Source organism: Micromys minutus (assembly GCF_963924665.1).
Source record: "Micromys minutus genome assembly, chromosome: 11".
Taxonomy (NCBI): Eukaryota; Metazoa; Chordata; class Mammalia; order Rodentia; family Muridae; genus Micromys; species Micromys minutus.
In genome coordinates, this window is record NC_137980.1 from 5121088 (window position 1) to 5142182 (window position 21095).

At 41.7% G+C, this 21095-nt stretch overlaps 1 protein-coding gene across 2 annotated transcripts; it reads left to right on the forward strand.

Moving 5' to 3' along the window:
- The first annotated feature begins 3942 nt into the window (after nucleotides 1–3942).
- ARRDC3 (arrestin domain containing 3) lies at nucleotides 3943–16457 on the forward strand. Of its 2 annotated transcripts, none has more exons than XR_013975261.1 (8): nucleotides 3943–4434; nucleotides 7808–7889; nucleotides 9402–9549; nucleotides 10425–10527; nucleotides 10837–11093; nucleotides 11735–11897; nucleotides 12123–12315; nucleotides 13850–16457. XR_013975261.1 is itself a non-coding variant. In XM_080925807.1 (8 exons), the coding sequence occupies exons 1-8, from the start codon at nucleotides 4155–4157 to the stop codon at nucleotides 13904–13906; spliced, it is 1245 nt and encodes a 414-aa protein (XP_080781933.1). In that variant the 5' UTR covers nucleotides 3943–4154; the 3' UTR covers nucleotides 13907–16457. The 2 variants fall into 2 exon arrangements, 1 of the variants encoding a protein (XP_080781933.1); XM_080925807.1 differs by having other exon boundaries at nucleotides 12161–12315.
- Nucleotides 16458–21095: the final 4638 nt, after the last annotated feature.

Consider the following 21095-nt stretch of genomic DNA (forward strand, 5'->3'; position numbering starts at 1 on the left):
GGGACTCACTTTTTAAATAATGGTGATTTGAACTCATTTTTAATTCATCAGTCTCATGTGATCTTCCCCCCTTTGGTGTGGTTAGCTGAAAAAAAAAAAAAACTCCCATAAAATATATAATTCTATAACCTTACAGTGTGCTTATGCTTAAAGCTGGTACATCAACATTTATAGAGCAAAAGGAGGGTAGAGAGGGGGTGAAATGCTGTCCTCTGGCTAGTGTACTCATTAATTCACTGAAACTGTATGTTACAGGACCAAAGCAAGAAAAATCCCAGCAAGATGGGAAAGGTGCTTTGTAATCTCCATCTCTTACTGGGAGCTAATGGTAGTTGGTAGCTGCCTGGGGAGGAAGACTCACTCGTCAGTGGGTTTCCTTGAGAGGGGCAGGTGTCCCACAGGTAAGTGGACAACCCTACACACGTGTGTCAAAGTCTGAAATGATAAAGCATTAAGAGCCTGACAAATTCTGCCAAGTAAGATGCAAACATGGCTATAAGGAGGTCAGACTCATCCTCAGTAGGAATCTCTCGTGCGTCGTCTGTCCGTGAAACACGCTGCCTTACACAGTCCTTGCAAAAACCAAAAGGTTTATACTCCAAAAGTAATAAACAAAAATCCAAGTGCCAATTATGCCTGAGAACTCACTAGGCCATAGATGAGATGCATGCGCTGTTTCACAACTTGATAGACCATCTGTTTCCTGACCTTGAAGTGAAAGGTCACTTAAAAAAAAAAAAACTCACAGTCCTGAAAGCAGCACGTCCTCAAAAACTTTTAAATTTAAACTGCTTCCCCCTGTGCTTTCTCTGTGCAGGCACTCCTCTGATTGGTTTTAACATAGCTAGTCAAGTAAGAGTCTGCCCAAAAAGCAACAACAGCCAAGGGAACAGTAGGCTGATGGTGGATTAAGTAAAGATCATTTCCTTCAGATGTTCAAGGACGGTAACTAAGCATAGTTAACTATGGTAACACTAACCTGAGGCTAGAAGCCCTCCACTGAGCATGGAGGCCACAGGGAAAGTCTGGGTTTTGTTACATTGTTGATATTTTGTTTGTCAGGCCCACTGGGTGCCTCTGGGGCTTTTTCTTTTGCTTTGCTTTTGTCTGTTTTTGTTTTTGTTGTTGTTTCGAATGGGATCTCCGGTAGCCAAAACTGGTCCTGAATTCCTGATTTTTCTACTTCTACCCCCTGCCTTCCTCCAAATCTGGGATTACAGGCATGCCCCAACCATGCCTGGCTTGTTAGATCATTTATAAACCTCATATCAACAGAGACTACTAGGTGACTGGAAGGGCGACATTCTCCTAATACACGTTTTCAGTCAGTAAAATGTGAATTTGCTATAAAAATCTAGGAACCAATTCCTCCGTGGGGACTCTTGTCTTTAAATTACATATTGACAACACATCCAAGCCAACAAAGGGGGCAGAAGATGTTCTTGACAGGAGGAGAGACTCAGCAGATGAGTAGGAGGAAGTATGAGACGTAGGCTGGGTTGCAGCAGGAAAGAGCCATGGTGTGAAGATGAATAGCTGAAGTCTAAAGGAAAATACAATACTGTCCTAGTGAAACATCACAGAAGCCCAAGATAGCACGCCACAGCCCAGCACCCACGGCTGCCTCCAGGAGGGACATTTTGAGTCTGCAAATGCGAAGTTATTAAAGTCGGGAGAAATAACAGACAAAATTTGGTCCAAGCATAACATTTCTTTTAGAAATGAAAATATAAACAAGTGTTTAGAGCTACCGGAATGTTTGTTCACCACACTTTTGTAGGGAAGCAAAATGGAGCAAATATTCTTGAGGACTAGCATGTAACAAAATCTACGAAGGAAAAGGAGGCCAAGGCAAAATAAATGCAAGGTAAAAATTATTGTTGATTAAGGTTTAGTAGGTATCCATTACTAAAGTGTTTGAGAAGTCACATTAGAAAAGAATATCAAAGAAAATAAATTGAAGCAAACAATCAGAAGGAGCATCAAACAGAAGGAGCTCTGCGGGACTGGGGTGATTCCTCTATTAGAAATTTTACAAGCTACAAGTCATGCTGAGGTCTCTTTCCATTAAATGCAGTTCTCATGCACTTAAATAGTAATTCTTACTATTTCAGAAATGTGTCCAATAATATATATGAGAAATTTTACCGAGACCACAGTCATTCAGTGGACTTCGATCATTTTAAATGTAAGTTTGGTAAAGAGCTTTTGTACACAAGGTTGGAGAACTGACTCAACTGTTAGCAGTGTTTGTTGCCCTTCTGTAGGATCTGAATTCAGTTCACAGCACCCATGTAGCCGGGTTCACAACTACCTATCACTCTAGTAACAGGGAATCTGAGGCCACCTATCTTCTGGCTTAACAAGTACCAGAACATGCATGCTCTCACACAGATATACATACACAAATAAATTCAAATATTTAAGAAACAATGTAAGTTCTCGTTGTGCCCACTTTTAACTCCACTCTTTGCTCAATGTTATATGAAAGCATTACCCACCTTACACTAAACAAAACTTGACATTCTAGCTAAGTCCTGGCTGTTCCACTAGGGGGAGAAAAACACCAGCAGTATTAGTTACCAACCCTTAGCCCAAGGTTAGGTACTTTACCTAGATTATCCACCAGGTGTCAACCGAGAGAAGAAAGTTGCCCCCCCCCCCCTTTGTAATTCACAAATTCTTAATTTTGTGCATAATAAGCTAAACTCTTCAGACAGTTTGCTCAGCAATTATTCTTGACATATAGTCTAGATCTGTTGTTATGTTATATTCAAGTTAAATCTAAGTAAATAAAAATATAGATTTTTTTTCTTTTTTCTTAAATAAAGAAAACAGCAAGATGGATGTGTCTAGTTTGCTGTGATTTGACCTATCCAGATTTACCATGCAAAAAGAATCCAATGTTTAACTATGAACAACCTCACCCCCACATTTTTGGTTGTGCATAATAAAGGATTTTATAACATAGTCCTGTTAGGAGGTTATGTTGATTGTTAATGATCTTAGTTTATTCCATTACCCTCTAAATCATGGCGATGTTTAGAACTCACTGCGATTTTTAACTGAAGAGATTAAAAAAGGAGAAGTGTGTCAGTGTTTAAAGATGTAGCAATTAGCATGTCGAGTTAAAAGTAAGGCTTAAAAAATTAAGCCTCACTTTATGTAACAAATCATACTTAAAAACCAAAAACCACCGTATATGCTTTCCTGGTTAAGACTTTTCGGTCTGTTGTAAACAGTGTTCAAACTGCCTCTCATGAGGTGGTAATTAGGGGTGCGAGCTCTATTCTTATTCCTGAGGATACAGGAGTTGTAATCGCGTCATTCCCTGCAAATGGAGCAGTAGGTGGTGTCTGGAAAAAGGACTTTTTCTCCCTTCGAGGAAGTGGTCAGGCCTACACACTACACAGGCAACTTGGCTGGGTTGGATGGGGAGTCTGGGAAGGCAGGCAGCTAAGGCCAGAGCTGCCTGGAGCATTGTTCTTGGCTCCCCTTGGCTTGGTCCACAGCCACCCAGCCTACGAAGTCTAGCCCGCTTTTGTTGTTTCTATCCAAGTCAACAATGCTTTCTCCTGTGAGCAGTATCAGTCTGCTGTTTATTACGTTTCCTTTCGAAATCCATTAGCTAGGACTCGGGCCCCCGGCGGCTCGCCTAACCGGTCCCCCCACCCCGCTCGCTCGCCCTCCGGGCGCCTCGGCGCAGCGCACGGAGCGCGTGCGGCCCGGCCAATCGCGGCGGCGCCGGCCCGACACCGCCTGCCCCGGGAGCGCGCGGCCAGGGGAGGCGCGCGCCGCCCGCGCCCGAGGGAACGCGCGGGGAGGCTGGCCGCAGTTCCGGCCTGCGCCTGCGCACTCGGGTTGTTTTTCACAAAGCTGCTCTTAAAGTGAGCTGGCAGCCTCCAGCCGCCCGTCTTTGTAAGGAGACCACTGAGACGAGCAGGAGCGTGGAGCAGCGGCTCCTCTGCTGCCCTGACTTTTTAAGAAATCTCAATGAACTATTTGTAGACAATCACTGATCCTGCCTGCAAGATTTTTTTTTCTTTTGCACGGCAAAGACACCGATCAGTGTTAAGTGAAGATCCCATCTTATATGCGATCTTGACTTTTTTTTTTTTGTCTTACATTATATTTTTATAGATTTTGTTATAATCATGGTGCTGGGAAAGGTAAAGAGTTTGACAATAAGCTTTGACTGTCTTAATGACAGTAATGTCCCCGTGTATTCTAGCGGGGACACTGTCTCAGGAAGGGTAAATTTAGAAGTTACTGGGGAAATCAGAGTAAAATCTCTTAAAATTCATGCAAGAGGACATGCGAAAGTACGCTGGACTGAATCAAGAAACGCCGGCTCCAATACTGCCTACACACAGAATTACACCGAAGAAGTAGAATATTTCAACCATAAAGACATCTTAATTGGGCACGAACGAGGTAAGTTTTTATATTGGTCACTACATTCGACGTCTTTACATGAGAACTTTAATCTCATTTAGTGCAGTGCTAATCGGCAGTTTGGCGAAGGTTAGCAAACTTAGAAGATGTAGTTTCTCCTTGACGTTCAAGCGTGCTAAGCCCTAACCCTTGCAGGCGTCTGCAAAGTACGTGCAAACTGTGCTTAACTACATCTGTAACCGGCTTCCTATCTGCCACACGCACCTTACATGTTTAAATGTGACTCGGTCGTTTGACTAATATTTCCACATTTCATTTGCAAAGGCTGCAGTCCAACATTGGGTTTCTCCTTTTCTGTTACAACCTTAGATCCACGAATGAGCCCCAATAAAAGAACTGTAGTGACATTTTAAGAAGGCTGCTAGATGTATCCGATTTTGATATTAACGTGCAAACGACTTGAAAGACTTGATTATTATTCTTTGATAAAGGGCTTCCGTGGCTTATTTTGACATATGGTATCAACACCCCCACGTGTTTCCCCCCTATTTCTCCCAACTCCTTTTAAAATGTACATCAAGCATCGTTTATTTTAAAGGATAATATCTATCATTATGCGAACTATTAGGTCAGTTTTAGAAGCCATTCGGTGGCAGTAATTTCCTTCACGGAGCATCATGTCTAACTTTGGAACGTGGATTCAATGAAACCCAGGGCAGACAGATGAAATCGAAAAGTATATGGCACATCGGATTCGGTATTTTGGGCTCAAGATGAGGATTAAGGCGTTGTCAAAGGGAGAAAGGGGTCCTGAGATTTGCGATCTGTTGTTTAAGTGGCTACAGTGTGGAAATATAGGCGACTCCAAGCTTGTTTTTCTAAGTTTCCACCCTTTGTTAGAAGCGGTTCAATCCTGTTTCGGACCAGTTCTGGGGGATGGTGAGGAGGGGCGCTTGCTCTGCTCTCAGCAGATTGGTTACACGCGTCAGGTGGTGGCGATGACTTAATTCCTAGTCCAAGAAGAATATAATGTTAAAACTGGTTATGTAATTTGTGTTTCTTCTTTCTAATGCAGTATTTTAGTGCAAATACTGGCGATTTTTCAGATAAAGGCATGCTTTTTTTTTTTTAAGTCTCTGAAAATGTACATCCTAGGGAGACGTTAATTTAACTCAAAGCAAGTGAGGAATGGGGGATGCTTTAAGTTTCATAGAATTGATGTATCGTCTTTTAAATGTGAAGGTGAAGCCACTTCTTAGGGTTTACGCTACACCTAGGAATCCTACATGCTGAAATGCTTCCCTAGCTCACCCACCGCAGCTTCCACACGGCCGGGCCATTACAGCGCCTAATGACAGCGCTCTTATTTGCTTTTTATTTAACAGAAAGGCAGACACATGAGTTTGCGTTTGAACCTGCTTTGACGTTGCAGCCTTTAGTTAAAAATAAGGAGACAAAGGCTTTTCCCTCGAAGAGTTAAGACTTGGAGTAGGGAAAGACAGGACGAGCTCTGTGGACCTTGGTCCGTGTGCACCACGGTCTCGCGGCTAGGTCGACTGCCTGCACCCCGCGAGGCGCCCCGGCAGCCTCCGGCCACGCGTGGACCGGCTCTCCGGGCTGGAATAGTTTCAATGACTTCCAACTGGCACCTCGCTCTCAAACTAGCCTGGTCGCTGAGCGCCCGCCCCCGGCGCCCGGCGATAGGCGGAGCCGCGTTTGTTAGCCTGTTGCTAAGGCGATGCCAGACGTTGATTGGACGGGGTAGGAGGGGGCGGGGAGCCAAGCCGGCTCGCGCCGGTTGAGGCGAGGATTGGAACCGGCGTGCGCCGGTAAAGGTCCCTCCCGGCCCGCTGCCTCCGCCCCTGGGCGCGCCCCTCTCCGGGCCGCCCCCAGCCCCTCGCCCGCCGCAGGTGCCACTGCCCTGGGCGCAGGCTCGGCTCAAAAGCGGGGGACTGACGGAGGTACGGGCGCCACGGTCGCTCCTAGGCTGGTACCTGCCTGACCCGAGGGGACAAGACCCAGGACGGGCAGCTCGGCCTCGCCCATTGTCCCGGGGGGGGGGGGGCTGACCTCCCCAGATCCCCTTGCTGTAACCGCGAAGGTGTCTGGGTGGCCTGAGCCAGATTGAACCGGTCACCGGCTGGGGCGTGGAAAGCGGAAGCTCGGCGCGCCGCGGCCCCGCCCCCTCCCCTCCCGGCCCAGCATGCTAGGCTGCGCGGGCGCGAGCGCCGCGCGACGTATGCCGTATGTATAGCGGGACGCGCGCCGGGCGCGGGCGCGCGCCGGGCGGGCCGGCTGGGATCTGCTCAGCGCCGGTTTAGGCCGGTCCTCTCCTGCTCCAGTCTAGTTCTTGATTGACAGCCAGGCACTTGTTTACCACGGCGCGGCGGCGGCCGCTGCTCGCCTCAGTGAGACTGCTGAGCTGGCACAAAAGGGAGCGGGTGGACCGTCCTCGGGGCTCGCCCTAGGGGGCTCCCCGGGAGCGGTGCGCACATGGGTGGGTCACCGGGCTGTGGGGATGAAAGTCACCTTTTTACGCACTCTCAGGACTTCGGTGAAGTGTCCTGGTACAGCGCCAGCCCCCACCCCATTCTAATGAAAAAGGATTGCACACTCTTTGGGACTTCGGTGTATTACCTAGACCGCCAAAGCAACCTTTCGCACATTTTTAGATTTATTTTCACATCTCACACACGTACCAAAAAAAAAAAAAAAAAAAAAAACTGAATCCGAGCAAAAGTGGATTAAGTGAAAGCTTACACCCCACCCACCACCACCCAGTTCCCTGCAAATGGAAACCACCCAATTAGACTTAAGGGGTGTTGAACAAAATGTTTCTTTGTAATGAAACTTACAAAAGCAGTTTTTAGTTGCTGCTAAAACCAGTTGAGTGTTGAATATTGTCTAAGTAAACAATTGTATTTAGCTTTGTAATAATCCCTTGTGCCTCTCCTTCACAGGGTCCCCTCTGGGTGGCCCTGAGTCCCAGGGGTCCTCAACTGTCTGCTTCCTGGGTGCACCGTCATTAGGCTTCTAGAAATTCAATAGTCACCAAAAACTGGCAATTTGGAAAATATTCTACAATCTTTATTTTAAGCACACTTAAATAAACAACTGGTGACCAAGATAACAGTGTATTCGTTGGGTACCTAAACCTGTTTTCCATAGTTTTTAACTGTCTTTTTTTTTTTTCACTACAATAAAAATAGCCTATAAAGTGTAACTATTCATCATCCCCATTTGAGGAATGAGGAAAATGAAGAATAAGGATTTTTATTTTAGCCATAGCAAATGATGACTTTAGATTTAGAACTCAAGATAGCTTAAGATGAAAGCTTGTGGCTTTGGTCATGAAGAACGTCCTTGATAACCACCTGAGAATGACAGGGTTTTTTGTTTTCTTTTTTTTTAGATGAAGATAATTCTGAAGAAGGCTTCAACATTATTCATTCAGGAAGGCATGAATATGCATTTAGCTTCGAGCTTCCACAGACGTGAGTATTCTAATAGGCATTTTCTATGGGTACTCTTAGTCAAGCACAGTCTTATAAAATTAGTTCATATTTAAATACAGAGTTTTTTAAATTTTTAGTTAAAAAAAAAACCCTTTTCATTATAGAAACTTGATAGAGGCAAATAATGTATTAAATAGAAGGAGCTATTTTTAATTTAATGTGGCAAAATTACAGAAAGCACATTCAGTTGTTAGAATTTACAGTTGTGTTTGAAGCTTATAAAGTGCTAATATTTAACTTAGGACTGGTGATTCGGTAGGTGCGAATCAAATAGTAAACCTTCAGTCAGCTGTTTATTGCTTTATTAGAATAGAGCTGAGACTCACTGGATTAAAATTTAGTATTCCATCTTTTCTCCTATGTGAATGATTAGCAATAAATTTAGAATATAACAATAAGACTCAAGGAGAGTCCTGTAGTTTAGATACAAATTCAGTAGCTGTTTTATGCAGAGCTGTTGAGGACATTACATAAGGTATCATAACCTGGACTTAAAAGGAAGCTTCTGTCAGAGCCACAGAGTGGAAAGTGGAAATCTAGTACAGTCTTAGCATTTTAACAGATATGTGGGATAGAATATACAAACATTTTGCACAATGCCTTTTAGCAGATACTGAAACATATAAACTGGCACCTGCATTGAATTGTAGGATGAATTCAGCTCATGTAACAGTTTGTCATGCCTTGACTGTATCTAATTCTACATTAGAATTGTATGTAGTGTTCATAACCACTGTAAAACAGTGGCACTTCTTTCTCCTAGGAGAATCTAGCCTCTGCCTTCTCAGTAATAGAGGACAGTTCTCTAGCGGGACAGGCTGCTTCTCAAACCCTTTTATAAACACTGAAACTGCAATCTGGCCAAGTTGAAGCAGTTCTGACTCTTTTCACATAGACTTAATGGGAATATTTTTCTTTTCGAGCCTTAGAAAGTAAAGCCAGGAAACAACCAAGGAGGAGTTAGAATATGAGTTAACAGGAGTGTAAAAAAATTACCATTTCTGTGAATTTATGAAAAAGGAAATTGTGAGAATATCCTACATCTTTTTTATGCTATATAGTTAATTAGTTGCTATAAAAAGGGGTGCTAATTTTTGGCTAACAAAAGTAGAGCAGTATAGAGACTCTTCTGAATGTCTGATTAGGAAATAGGATTTTAAAGTAGAAATAGTGAGGCCAGTCTTTATTTTTATTTAACTTTCATAATTTTGCCACCAACATTAAAAGTAGGCTCTTTAGTTTAAAACAAAATTTCTGTTACATTTACCTCTTATTATTTGAAAATAAAAGATCTTTCCCCAGTGACTTATCCCTTTGGAAAATTTTAAGAAATTATGTATGTGGTGCCTCATTGGTCCACCAGCAGCACATGGTGACATCTTTCTCCTGTGGTGCCTCAGACAGTTCTACATGCTAACGCATTTCTTCTAGTCCAACGCTGGGTTTTTAGAGAGACTGAGATTAACGTGTCCATCTTTATATTTTACGCAGACCACTTGCTACCTCATTCGAAGGCCGTCATGGCAGTGTGCGCTATTGGGTGAAAGCCGAATTGCATAGGCCTTGGCTTCTACCAGTAAAATTAAAGAAGGAATTTACAGTCTTTGAGCACATAGATATCAACACTCCTTCATTACTGGTAAGAATTGACTGAATCCTGAATTGCTTTTGAACATAAGAATACATAAAGAATAACTAGTTAATCTATGCATTCTCCATAGCTCTAACAAAGCAATTTTATTAAATCTCATTAAAAATACCTATTTTAAAATACAGTAGAAATAGATCACACAAGCAAATAAATAATGTGCTCCTATTTTTCATGCTGTGCTAAGTACATATAAAAAACCAATATGTGATTTGTAGTATTTTTTTTATGCAGAACACAGCAATAACATGGCCTGGTTCCTACATGATTCAATGAACAATATTATCGATTAAGATAACATCTACTCTTACTTAGACTGTGGTAATCTAAGCTCTGTAGGACATTGCATTATTCCAGTTAGGGATACGTGTCAAATGATGGGGATTCATCATTTTCGTGAAAAAACTAAAACACCTTAATTTCTTAATTGCATTTTATAAGATTAATTCAAATTTGGCTTCAAAAACTGTTAGGTTTAAGCAAATGATGACATCTTTAAAGAAATAAAAACCTTTGAAATGCACGGTTTACTAACTTTTTTTTACATTTTCCAAGTAAGCTGTTACCATTTGGAATTACAACCAAGTTTCAGACAGTTTATGAAGAATTTGGAAAGGGTTTTTTTGTTTATTCTAATTAGTTTTTATTTGTACATGATGGACTGAAACTTAGCTTTGGAGTAGTGTAAAGCCTTTAACCCTTTGTTTTCTTTATCGAATGGAAGTTTATATAAAGAGAAGTTTGGATTCATTTAAACCATTGCTTAGGGGAACAAAGTTAATTCTCATAGTTGATACTTAAAATATTCTGGCATTTTTATGAGCTTCTGTACTGATGTTTTTTTTTTCTCAATTTATTTTTTACAGTCACCCCAAGCAGGCACAAAAGAAAAGACACTCTGTTGCTGGTTCTGCACCTCAGGCCCAATATCCTTAAGTGCCAAAATTGAGAGGAAGGGCTACACCCCAGGTATGTCTGAGGTTGAACGCACACAAAAAGTAGTTTGCTAAATATTTGTGTATACAATTAGAATATGGCAAATACCGAATGTAGGCAGCCAGCCTTCCTTAGCTGTATCCACTGTCCCTGTCCATTTTCTTCATATAAGCGTGGGCCCTGTGTCACCATGAGTGAGCAAGTCCTGTTCGTAACTGAGTCTCTACGCTTGCTTCTCTGCCATACAGTTAGCAGGGCTTCGTAATTGAGCTTCAGAAGTCTGACTTTATAGTAGGTGTTGGGTTGTTTTCTAAGAGTAACTGTAATGGCTTCCCTCTGCAGGTGAATCAATACAGATATTTGCTGAGATTGAGAACTGCTCTTCTCGAATGGTAGTGCCAAAGGCAGCCATTTACCAAACACAGGCCTTCTACGCCAAAGGAAAAATGAAGGAAGTTAAACAGCTTGTGGCAAATCTACGTGGAGAGTCCTTATCATCTGGGAAGACGGAGACGTGGAATGGCAAGCTGCTCAAAATCCCCCCAGTCTCCCCCTCCATCCTCGACTGCAGTATAATCCGTGTGGAGTACTCACTAATGGTAGGTAGTGCTCACTAATGATGGGGAGTACTCACTAATGATGGGTAGTGCTCACTAATGGTAGGTAGTACTCACTAATGATGGGTAGTGCTCACTAATGATGGGGAGTACTCACTAATGATGGGTAGTGCTCACTAATGGTAGGTAGTGCTCACTAATGGTAGGTAGTACTCACTAATGATGGGTAGTGCTCACTAATGATGGGTAGTGCTCACTAATGGTAGGTAGTGCTCACTAATGGTAGGTAGTACTCACTAATGGTGGGTAGTGCTCACTAATGATGGGTAGTGCTCACTAATGATAGGTAGTGCTCACTAATGGTAGGTAGTACTCACTAATGGTAGGTAGTACTCACTGATGGGTAGTACTCAGTAATGGTAGATAGTACTACACAAGGTTTTAGATTCCGTCCTGAAGTTGTGGGTGTAGTATTGTCTTATCCAAGGATGGTTTTTACAGTCCATATAGAGTAGAGTGTAAATGTGTGTGCGATGGTTACTTCTACCTCACATAAGCCTAGAACATTGCACGTAAAGGAGAAATTGTCTAGAAACTGGAAGGGATCTCAGCTAATGTCAAAATTAGGTTGTGCTTTAAAGATGTTGTACCAGGAATGCTCACTGCAGCATCTGTCCCTGTAGGTGTACGTGGATATTCCCGGGGCCATGGACTTGCTTCTCACTTTGCCGCTAGTCATCGGGACCATCCCCCTGCATCCATTTGGAAGCAGAACCTCAAGTGTGAGCAGTCAGTGTAGCATGAACATGAACTGGCTCAGTCTGTCTCTTCCTGAAAGACCTGAAGGTAATTATATAATACATTTCTAAGCACACTCTCTTAGTAAGACTTTCTCTTTTGTTTTTGGTAGTACGTCCCTAGTTAAATTGTACCTTTCCTTAGATAGCACATGTGACCTTAATGTTAAGTTTGGTTGTATGTCTCCCTTTTTTTAATCACCAAACAAATAATTATGCTTTCACATGACATTTTTTTAATATCTACTATTCTGTGTATTTTGACATGCATAAGAACATGTTGTTCGAATTGCGTGTATCTTTCTCCCTCAGCACCACCCAGCTATGCAGAGGTCGTAACTGAGGAACAGAGACGGAATAATCTTGCACCAATGAGTGCATGTGATGACTTTGAGAGAGTTCTTCAAGGACCACTGTTTGCTTATATCCAGGAGTTTCGGTTCTTACCTCCACCTCTCTATTCAGAGGTAAGCACCAAGACAAATATGCATGTACTGAGTCTCTGAGGAAGCAGCGGGGTAGGGTTTATAAAGATACAGGCTTTAACAAGACAGTTACTTCTTGGTTATTGTGGGAGTAAGAAATTTAGATCAATAGCTTAAAAGTTATGATTGTCAAATTTTCTAATTTAAGACTTCATTCAGGAAATAATGTGATGTTCATTCTAATTCATTATCATTTTTAAGGAATAACCATATTTTATAAACATTAGTTAAATAGCTAGAATTTATATTATTCATAATCCTTTTCCAATCTAGTTCTTGCATATTTTAGCATTCTTAGTCATAAGAAAAAAATAGCATATTTCCAAACGACTTGTGAAAACCCTGCTAACTGATTTACGCTGTTCATGTTGATGGTACTGGGCACAGGAGTAAAGGTGAGCACTTTGGATAAGCTCACAGATCAGCTGGGGAAGAAAGGTTCGAAGGGAAACACTGTTTCAACGGTGCTAGGAGACAGGCTCAGATCATGAGCAGAAGCTTCTCTGAGAAGGTGATGCTTGAGCTGAGATTGGAACAAATCACCCTCCACAGGTGGGGCGGTCTAGCAGGAAGGGCAGACCAGCTGAGGGAAGAACTCTACTAGTGTTTTATACTCACTACACATAAAGGATCTTACTGTGACCCCATAACTGAAGACATGGCTCCCCAAAACCATCTTAATTGACTGTAGGGTACTCAGAATCTGTTCATGCACATTTTTGATTAGAAGTTTTTCTATCTTACTATGGTCCATAAAATATGTGTTAGATTCTGAAATGTTCTAACATTTCTCAAAAGTTCTATTATTTTACTTGTACATTTCTTATTTTGCTTAGGCTTTGAGTATTCATAGCTCTCATAGGGAGAAATTTTTTTAATAAATATATAAATGGTATTTTATCTAATTTTCCATACATTTTGCCCATTTCAAGATGAGTATAAGTTAATTTAAAACATGTACAACCCTAAAATCACTGTGGAATGTGATTTTTAACTACAAGGCAATGGCTGGCTATTTTCTTCAAAAATGTATATTTGACATAAAACTTCTGAGGCATGTTGGGTGACTCATATTTAAGTTGGAGTCTGTAAGTCTTGTCCAAATAGACCTTTGAATGACCTTCACAAGCACCACAGAGCCTCAGGAAAAGGTGCGCTGGCATTTTAGGTCTAGAGTAAGAGACACTTTACAAAGGAGATGATCAGTTTGATGTTACGGCAGTCTGGCTGAGTTTACGCACTGCTCGGGTTTATGCACTGCTGAGGTTGAGGGGGGCTGCCAGGACCTTGTGTGCAGCTGAACTGTTCATGCGGAACTGTAGGTAATGCTGGGAATCTGGCACCTTGTCGTTCCCACAGAAATTCCGGGGGAGAGCACCAGGTTAGAATGAGCTAATGAGTCCTGTGTGTCCTCTGCCGACATTGGCTACATTTGCTCACTGTAGTCAGCAGATCAGCGCTGCACTCTTCCTGCACCTCACCAAGGTGACCACGAATTGTGTCTTATTCCTACTAGATTGATCCAAATCCTGATCAGTCGTCCGAGGACAGGCCATCATGCCCCTCTCGCTGAAGGAAGACCTGACTGAATCAAGTTGATATGGGTTCCGAACTGTATCTCTCCCGGCTGAGGACAGAGACGTATCTTGGAGACACGTGTTCAGAGGAAGTGGAACTGCTTTTGCCCAGACTAATGGCAAACACGTGAAACGACCAGTGATCATGCTTTAGAATCCTACAGCATCATTCGGGGCTGCTCCAACATGCTTGAAGATCTGAGCTTTCCTTCTTTAGAACTGGCACATGCCAAGGGCAGGCAGTCTCCTTAGCCTGTGGTCATATGTGTCAAGACACCGTTGTGAAGGATGTTCTCCTTCCAATTGGAAAATTTGCACATGCTCAATGCCTACATTGTGCAGTTCAATGTCACTACAGCTTTTTTCCATTTATGCCAGACTCTTGATACTCTTAAAACTTGTTTGTGGTCAGCACAACATGGAACAAAAGAAAGCTTTGAAAAACTTTGACATCAAAAAACAAAACGCACTGACAGGTTTTTTGTTTTTTGGTTTTTTTTTTTTTTTTTTTTTTTTAAGTTAATGTAGCCTGGACTCTACCTGCGTATGCACATGCTCAGAATTGTCCTACTAGACTGACCATGTATCACCTCTTCAGCTTGGATCCTATTGTGGATTTATTTACAAACATCAAATGCCTTCAAGCCAATCCTTTTGCTGTGTGTTTTGCAGCCTACTGTAGTAGATAAGCAACAGATACAAGGAGAAGAGAGGAGGCCGCTGAGACTCTAGGGCTGTTTGGTTCCTGTGAGGGTTGCCTTTCTACTGTTGACTGCACAGCAGCATTGTGTTACTGACATCACTCAATCTCAGGTGAACGTATCACTTGCCAAACTGTCGGAATGCCGTCTGTGTTTGTTGCACTGTTACGTTGTTGTTCTTGTTCTTGTTATTTGGTTGGCTTTTTTGAAGAGGGAAACTCAGAAATGGGACATACACAAAACTGATAACCCACCCACATTCCCCTTTTTATCATTACATATGAGAAGAAAAAAGCTCAGAGTGGAGAAAGACAGTAGGGCAGCACCAGCAAAGAGTCAAGGGCTGTTGCTCTGGAAAACTATTTTTATTACTTTAAAAATGAATGGAAGCTGTCCAGTCACTAGGGAAGGGAGGGGAAAGTGCATTTATTTTTATACAGAGTTACTTAATTACCTCCAAAACACATATGTTGGAAATCATTTTTGCTGATGCAAAGTGCTTCAATAAGGCAGAATATGTATGGCGAGGTCACGATGGAAGAAGCTTCATTTATACATTTGCTCAAGTTTAATAGATAAAAATCCCAGATTTGTTCCCAAAGTGTGTACTTTACATATAGAAATTCTAGAACGTTTGCTGGGATACGTAGCTTTAGTTTATACATGTGTGTAATGTTGCTTTTCAACATTTTTTCCTATCATCTAAAACAAGAATTGATAGGTCTCTAGCTTTGAGTGTATATAGGTAGAGCAACACATCAGTAAATTATTTTTAAAGATAATTTATGGTTGGATCATAACCATATATTAACATTCATGCAACAACTCAAACCCCCATCTTCTCAAAGTACAGAATAGAGATTTTTTTTTTTTTTTTTTTTTTTGAGTTGGCTTCTGTTTTTAGTGACACCAGCATCTCTGATATTGCAACATATGTGTGCGATGGTGTTACATCTGTCACCGTGCCCTCTGACCCACACTTGGAGTGACTGAACACACTGATAACTCTGGCCTGGTGCTTGACCTGGTGAAATACTGTCTTAACGCTTCATACAAAATAGGCTTTTCCATAAGTGGCCTTTAAGAAAACATGGAAGATCATTCATGTTTGGAATAATGCTGACAGGGTGAAGAGAGCCCATTGTAAAAATGAATCGCGTTTTAAGTGATTCAGTTAAAGGGTTTGTGCTCCCGTAGCAAACTAATACTAGATAATAAGGAAATGGGGGTGAATTATTTTTTTAACTGTTAGTCATTTTGTGAATGTCCCCCCTCAGAAGAAGCTGATGGGATATTTGGCATAAAGGGCATTTGGTGGTTTTGTTTCTGTTGGGAGGGAATGTCTGAAAACACCTGACTCTGTTGTGTCTAACGAGGGAACAATTGTTGGTGTACTGGCCTCGGGTGCTCACTACCGAGATCTACAAAACACTTTATTAAGCAAGAATGACCAATATTCTGACAATTGGCACTGGAGACAAAATTTCTTAATGACTTGTTGAAATAGTTTTGTTTTCCCTTAAGTACTTCTTTACTCTTTAGAGGCATTACACTATTCTAAATATTGGTCACTTCCTGACATGACATCTGAGGGTCACAGTTACGCTCTAGTATTCAAGATAGCTTCCTAATTTTTCATTTAGGAAAAGTAAAATCCAAAATGTTCAAGAAACAAAGTGCAATATTAAATGTTTGCTTTATAGGTTATATTCTATGGCTGTTGTAATCTTTTATTTGGTGCTGAATATGTCCTTGTAGGCTCTGTTTTAAGAAAACCATGTGGGAAATGATTTGACTTTTCCTATTGCTCTTCCTTGTGGAAAATAAAAGTGTTTTTTTTCCTTTTTTGTACAATTGCTTGGCAGTTTATTTGAAGTTTGGTCGTATTAGTGATGCGCGCCATTCAGACATTTACATTATTGTCAAACTCTCAGAACCTTCTGAATGCTTTCTTTCTAAATTTGTACTGATGGAAATCGCTGGGGATTTAAAAGGTGAATTTAAGTCTTAAGCAATGAACCAAGTATGATCAGATAATTTAGCATTTAGATGCCATCCCCTGCATACATCACACATACACACACCTCGTGTCCTTTTCTAACATTACAGGAGAATCTACATTATGTTATGTTAGGTTGAAAACCACTGAACTGTTTTTGCAAATTTTAAAAACAGCAGAAAATATTTTTAAAAATAGGTCTGACTGTTACAGTGATTGGCAACTTTCAAAATCCTTTTGGAATCAAATTTAATTTTTCTTGTTCATTGTTTACATGCACATGCAAGAGTATGTGCCTTAGAATGGGATTCCCATGTTACCAAGGGACATTTCTGCATTTTGAATGCAGTTTAAGTAGCTTTCACACAAATAGCTGAACTGTAAGTTTGTCATACAAGCCAGTGGAAGACAGAGTTTCAATAATATGAACAAGGGAAAGGGGTCAGTGAGTGGACCAAGCTTTGACCAAAAGGCTTGAGCTGATTTCCTGTTCTGGAAAGAAGAAAGTAACACATGCTCATTCTGAAGGTGTGAATTTGTCCATCTTAAGGAAGTGAAAAAGTTCTGCCCTCTACCACCTATGATTCAGTCCTGGACACTCCTGTGAAACTGGCCTTGGAGAGCATTGAAACTAAACTGTATCTTTCAGGTTAGACAGCGTTGGTGAGTCCTCTTAACTGTGAAGCTGCTCCGTGAGTTTATTGAATGGCTGATCTTGCTTTTTTTAATCAGGACTATTGATTCTACAGAAAAGAAACCCAGACTCGCTTCAGTGAAACAATATATTAACTAATAATTCCAGGTGTGATCTATATTAAACATACCTGGATCTAGAAATGCCCTGGAGATGTTCTCTTCCCTTTAATTCTTTGAAATCAGTTTTCTTAATACTGAAAATTTTTGTATTTTTTTTTTTCATCCTAGCTTCTAATCTAAGCAGTACCTTTTATGTTTTCCAAAGACCAATAGAAGACTTGCTGTGTGGCTCAAATTGTCTTCAAACTTAGGATCTGTCTTCCTTGCAAGTGTGTGCCACCATGTCCAGCTAATTAGAGATTCTGATTAGCTGGTACTTGGAACTCAGTTCTTATGACGTCTGTGGGTTTGCCAATAGAAAACTTAAAATTGAATTTTGTCCTGCTCCACCAATAGGGCCCAAGCCAGCAACCACAGTATATGCCCAGGAAGTTTGTCCACCTCAGAATATTGAGTCAGAATCTACCTACTCAGAACTTCCCAGGTGCAGTTGGAATGAGAATGGCCCCATAGGCTCATGCCTTTGAAAGTCTAGACTGTAATTTAGGGAAGGATTAGGAGGTGTGTCGCTGGGGTTGGGCTTTGAGGTTTCAAAAGCTGGAGCTAGGCCAGCATGTGGTGCCTTTTCACAGCAGTGGAACAGTAACTAAGATACCAGGTAGTACTTTTGAGGTAGAATTTTTTTTTTTTTGTAATTTCTCAAATAATGGGCAGTTACGTCTTTGGAGTTCAGTGTCAACGGTATGCATTTCTAAAAGTCCTTGTCTGTGGGGAAATAGTTATCTTTTCATTCTTTGGTCTCATACTACAGAGAGGGGACATGTTCCAACTCGTAAAACATTTTTTTGGTAGCAGAAAAATATTTGGATTGAGGACATGGGTCGGAGGGTAAAGTGTTTGCTGTGTAAGCATGAGGACTTGCTCTCAGCACTCCCAAAAATAAATCTAAAAGGCAGGTGTGGTAGGTCCAGGCCAGCGAACCCTGCCTCACACAAATAAAAGTGGTGAGTACTGTCCCAACACTGAGAGGCCAAGTCAGAAGGACCAGTCAGTCAGCTAGTCTAGCCCAATCAACAAGGTCCCGGTTCTGTGAGAGACTGCCCAAAAACAAGGTGGAGTGAGAGATATTCCTGGTGTGGCCTTCTGGCCTGAAAACGTGCCCACACAAGTGTAAACTCACATATTTGTACACCTCGCACAGGGCTTGTTTCCCTTTAATGGTGAACACTGTTCGTGGAGATGAAAACACACCAGATCCCCTAAAGCTGTAGTTGTGAGCCACAATGTGGGTTCTGGGAACCAACCGAACTTGGGGCATCTGTAAAAGCAGCAAGTGCTCTTGACCAATGAGCCATCCCTCTGGCATCCCCACACAGTTTTTAAAAAGCAAGGTTATTTTGATTTTTGAAGACTGTTATGTGCAATGTTCTTTTCAAGAGAGAAGAGAAAGGAGACCCTGGAAGTGGATATGGAGTGTGCTTTGTGGCTCTGAGTGCCCTAGAGCTGCTCTGTGGGTGTGCTGGGGCATGTGGGCAGAAGGGCTTGGGGGAAGGACAACCAGCCCTGTGCTTGGGTATCTTGTCCCAGACTCCGTGTGGTTTCCTCTCTGTCCTGTCCTCCATGAGCAGAAGATACTCTTTGCCATGTCTTCATCCCTCTGAGACCTTGAACCAAAACTCTATAGGTTGCTTACATAGCTTAATATGTTGGTCACAGCATCATAAAGTAAATAATCCTAATAGGTTCTAGTTTTATGTATCGAAAGTATACGTGTGTGCATTGTTGCTGGCTTTTTTTTCTAGGGTTTATTTATTTTATATAAGTGAGTACACTGTAGCTGTCTTCAGACACACCAGAAGAGGCATTAGATCCCATTACAGATGGCTGTGAGCCACCATGTGGTTGCTGGGATTTGAACTCAGGCCCTCTGGAAGAGCAGTCAGTGCTCTTAACCACTGAGCCATCTCTCCAGCCCCCTGTTGCTGGCTTAATACAACTCAAAAAAAAAAAAAAAATGGAGAGCTGGGATGTAGACCTGAGTCTACATCCACAGAACAGACACAGTGGCACATACAATGTAGCCTCAGCACTTGGAAATGGACTCAGTGAATCCTTTTGATACATTATCAAATTCAATTCAACTGAGCATCACTCCTGTCTCTTTCTTAACACAATGGTGTGCAGTTTACAGGACTAGCAGATTATAATGTATGCATTAAATTACACCTCCTAGAACAAGCTCAGTCCTGAACTGTGAAATCAGAAGTTTAAAGGAAGCTTGTCCTCGCTGTCCTTACACTGTCCTGGTACAGGTACTGTGCTAGAGTTTTCCCTAGACGCGCTTCCAATGTTTGAGTGTACTTTGGAAAAGGACTTTGGTGAGCCTCTAGCCATGCCCATTCAGAGTGCCTACGCAGAAAAAACGTCACATCCGGACATATCACTGTTACTCTTTAAGATCCAGAGTTTTGTAAAATATATAAACACTTAAATACTGCACAGGTTAATTTTACTCTGGGAAATAATCTGCTGGGGCTTGCCGTAGGAAGCTATCTCATTTCCAGTAAAATCTGGGCATATTCCTGGAAAGCCAGCCACACTCTTATCTATCCACACCAGTGTCTGAGGAAGTAGATGCTGCCAGGAATTACGGAACTTCATCATAGTCCCCCTCTGTGCAGTCACAGGGGACAGCAGTGACTTCCTAAACTCCATTCTTATCACTCAAAGCAGCGTTCCCACTACTCTCATTTTCTTCCCTCTAAACAGGCCCTTTAGCAACAGGAATGGCAGCAGGGAGAGCCCCTCCTGCTCCACGCCATAAATGGGATTTGCAGTTGGTTATTTATACATAACATGCCTTGCTTAAGATAACAGAGTACCCCGTTAGCATGACGGTATACATTTTCACCTGGCGGTCGAGTTCTGGCTTAATGGTAAGACATGCATACAAAAAGTGCCAAAATTAAAAAATACTCTGATGACTTCTGATGGCTCTATAGAACAGTGGAATTGCTAATATTGTCAACAATCAGTTGTACATTTCCAATAATTGATAGAGAAGCGTGCTTGGTGGCACACTCCAGTTATTCCAGCACTAGGGAGGCAGAGGCAGACAGATCTCTGTGAGTTCAAGGTCAGTTTGATCTACAGAGTGAGTTCTAAGAACAGCCCAGACTATTATGTATAGAAAGTGTGTCTAAAAAGCAAACAAACTGATATTATATTGAATATTTCTAACATAAATAACACCCTATGATGCAGGTAATAATATACAACTTATTATGACCACACTACCTGTATTTATGTATTGAAATGTGCATTATAACCCATAATATATTTGTTATGTGTTATAACATAAAACAATATTTATAAGTATAGAGCACACTTCTGGAATATGACTGGTAAATAAGGAACACATTGGTCTGATAAAGTTTGTAATGGGAAACATTCACCTACGTCAAAAGCACTTGGGCCTCAGTTAGTAGAAGAGTCAGGAGGAAAACAGTTACTAAAGGGTTGGTCAGTCCTGAGTGACTCCAAAACCACCTGCCTGCTTATTTCTGCTGAAGATGCTTGTGACTGGCTCTCGGAAGGAGATGGGAGGAGGGAGCGGGGGAGAGCAAGACAGAGTAAATCAAAACTTCCACTGGAAGCAAAGTGTCCTGCCATTCACACCAGTGTTTCCATGGTCATCTTCCAGATGTTGTTAACATCAGATTAATAAGA

Bases quoted from the DNA above. Each gene is read 5' to 3' on its own strand.
- ARRDC3 (XM_080925807.1), top strand. From the start codon at position 4,155: ATGGTGCTGGGAAAGGTAAAGAGTTTGACAATAAGCTTTGACTGTCTT. The intron at 9,550-10,424 runs GTAAGAATTGAC...TATTTTTTACAG, and splicing joins TCAACACTCCTTCATTACTG to TCACCCCAAGCAGGCACAAA. The intron at 11,094-11,734 runs GTAGGTAGTGCT...CTGTCCCTGTAG, and splicing joins GTGTGGAGTACTCACTAATG to GTGTACGTGGATATTCCCGG.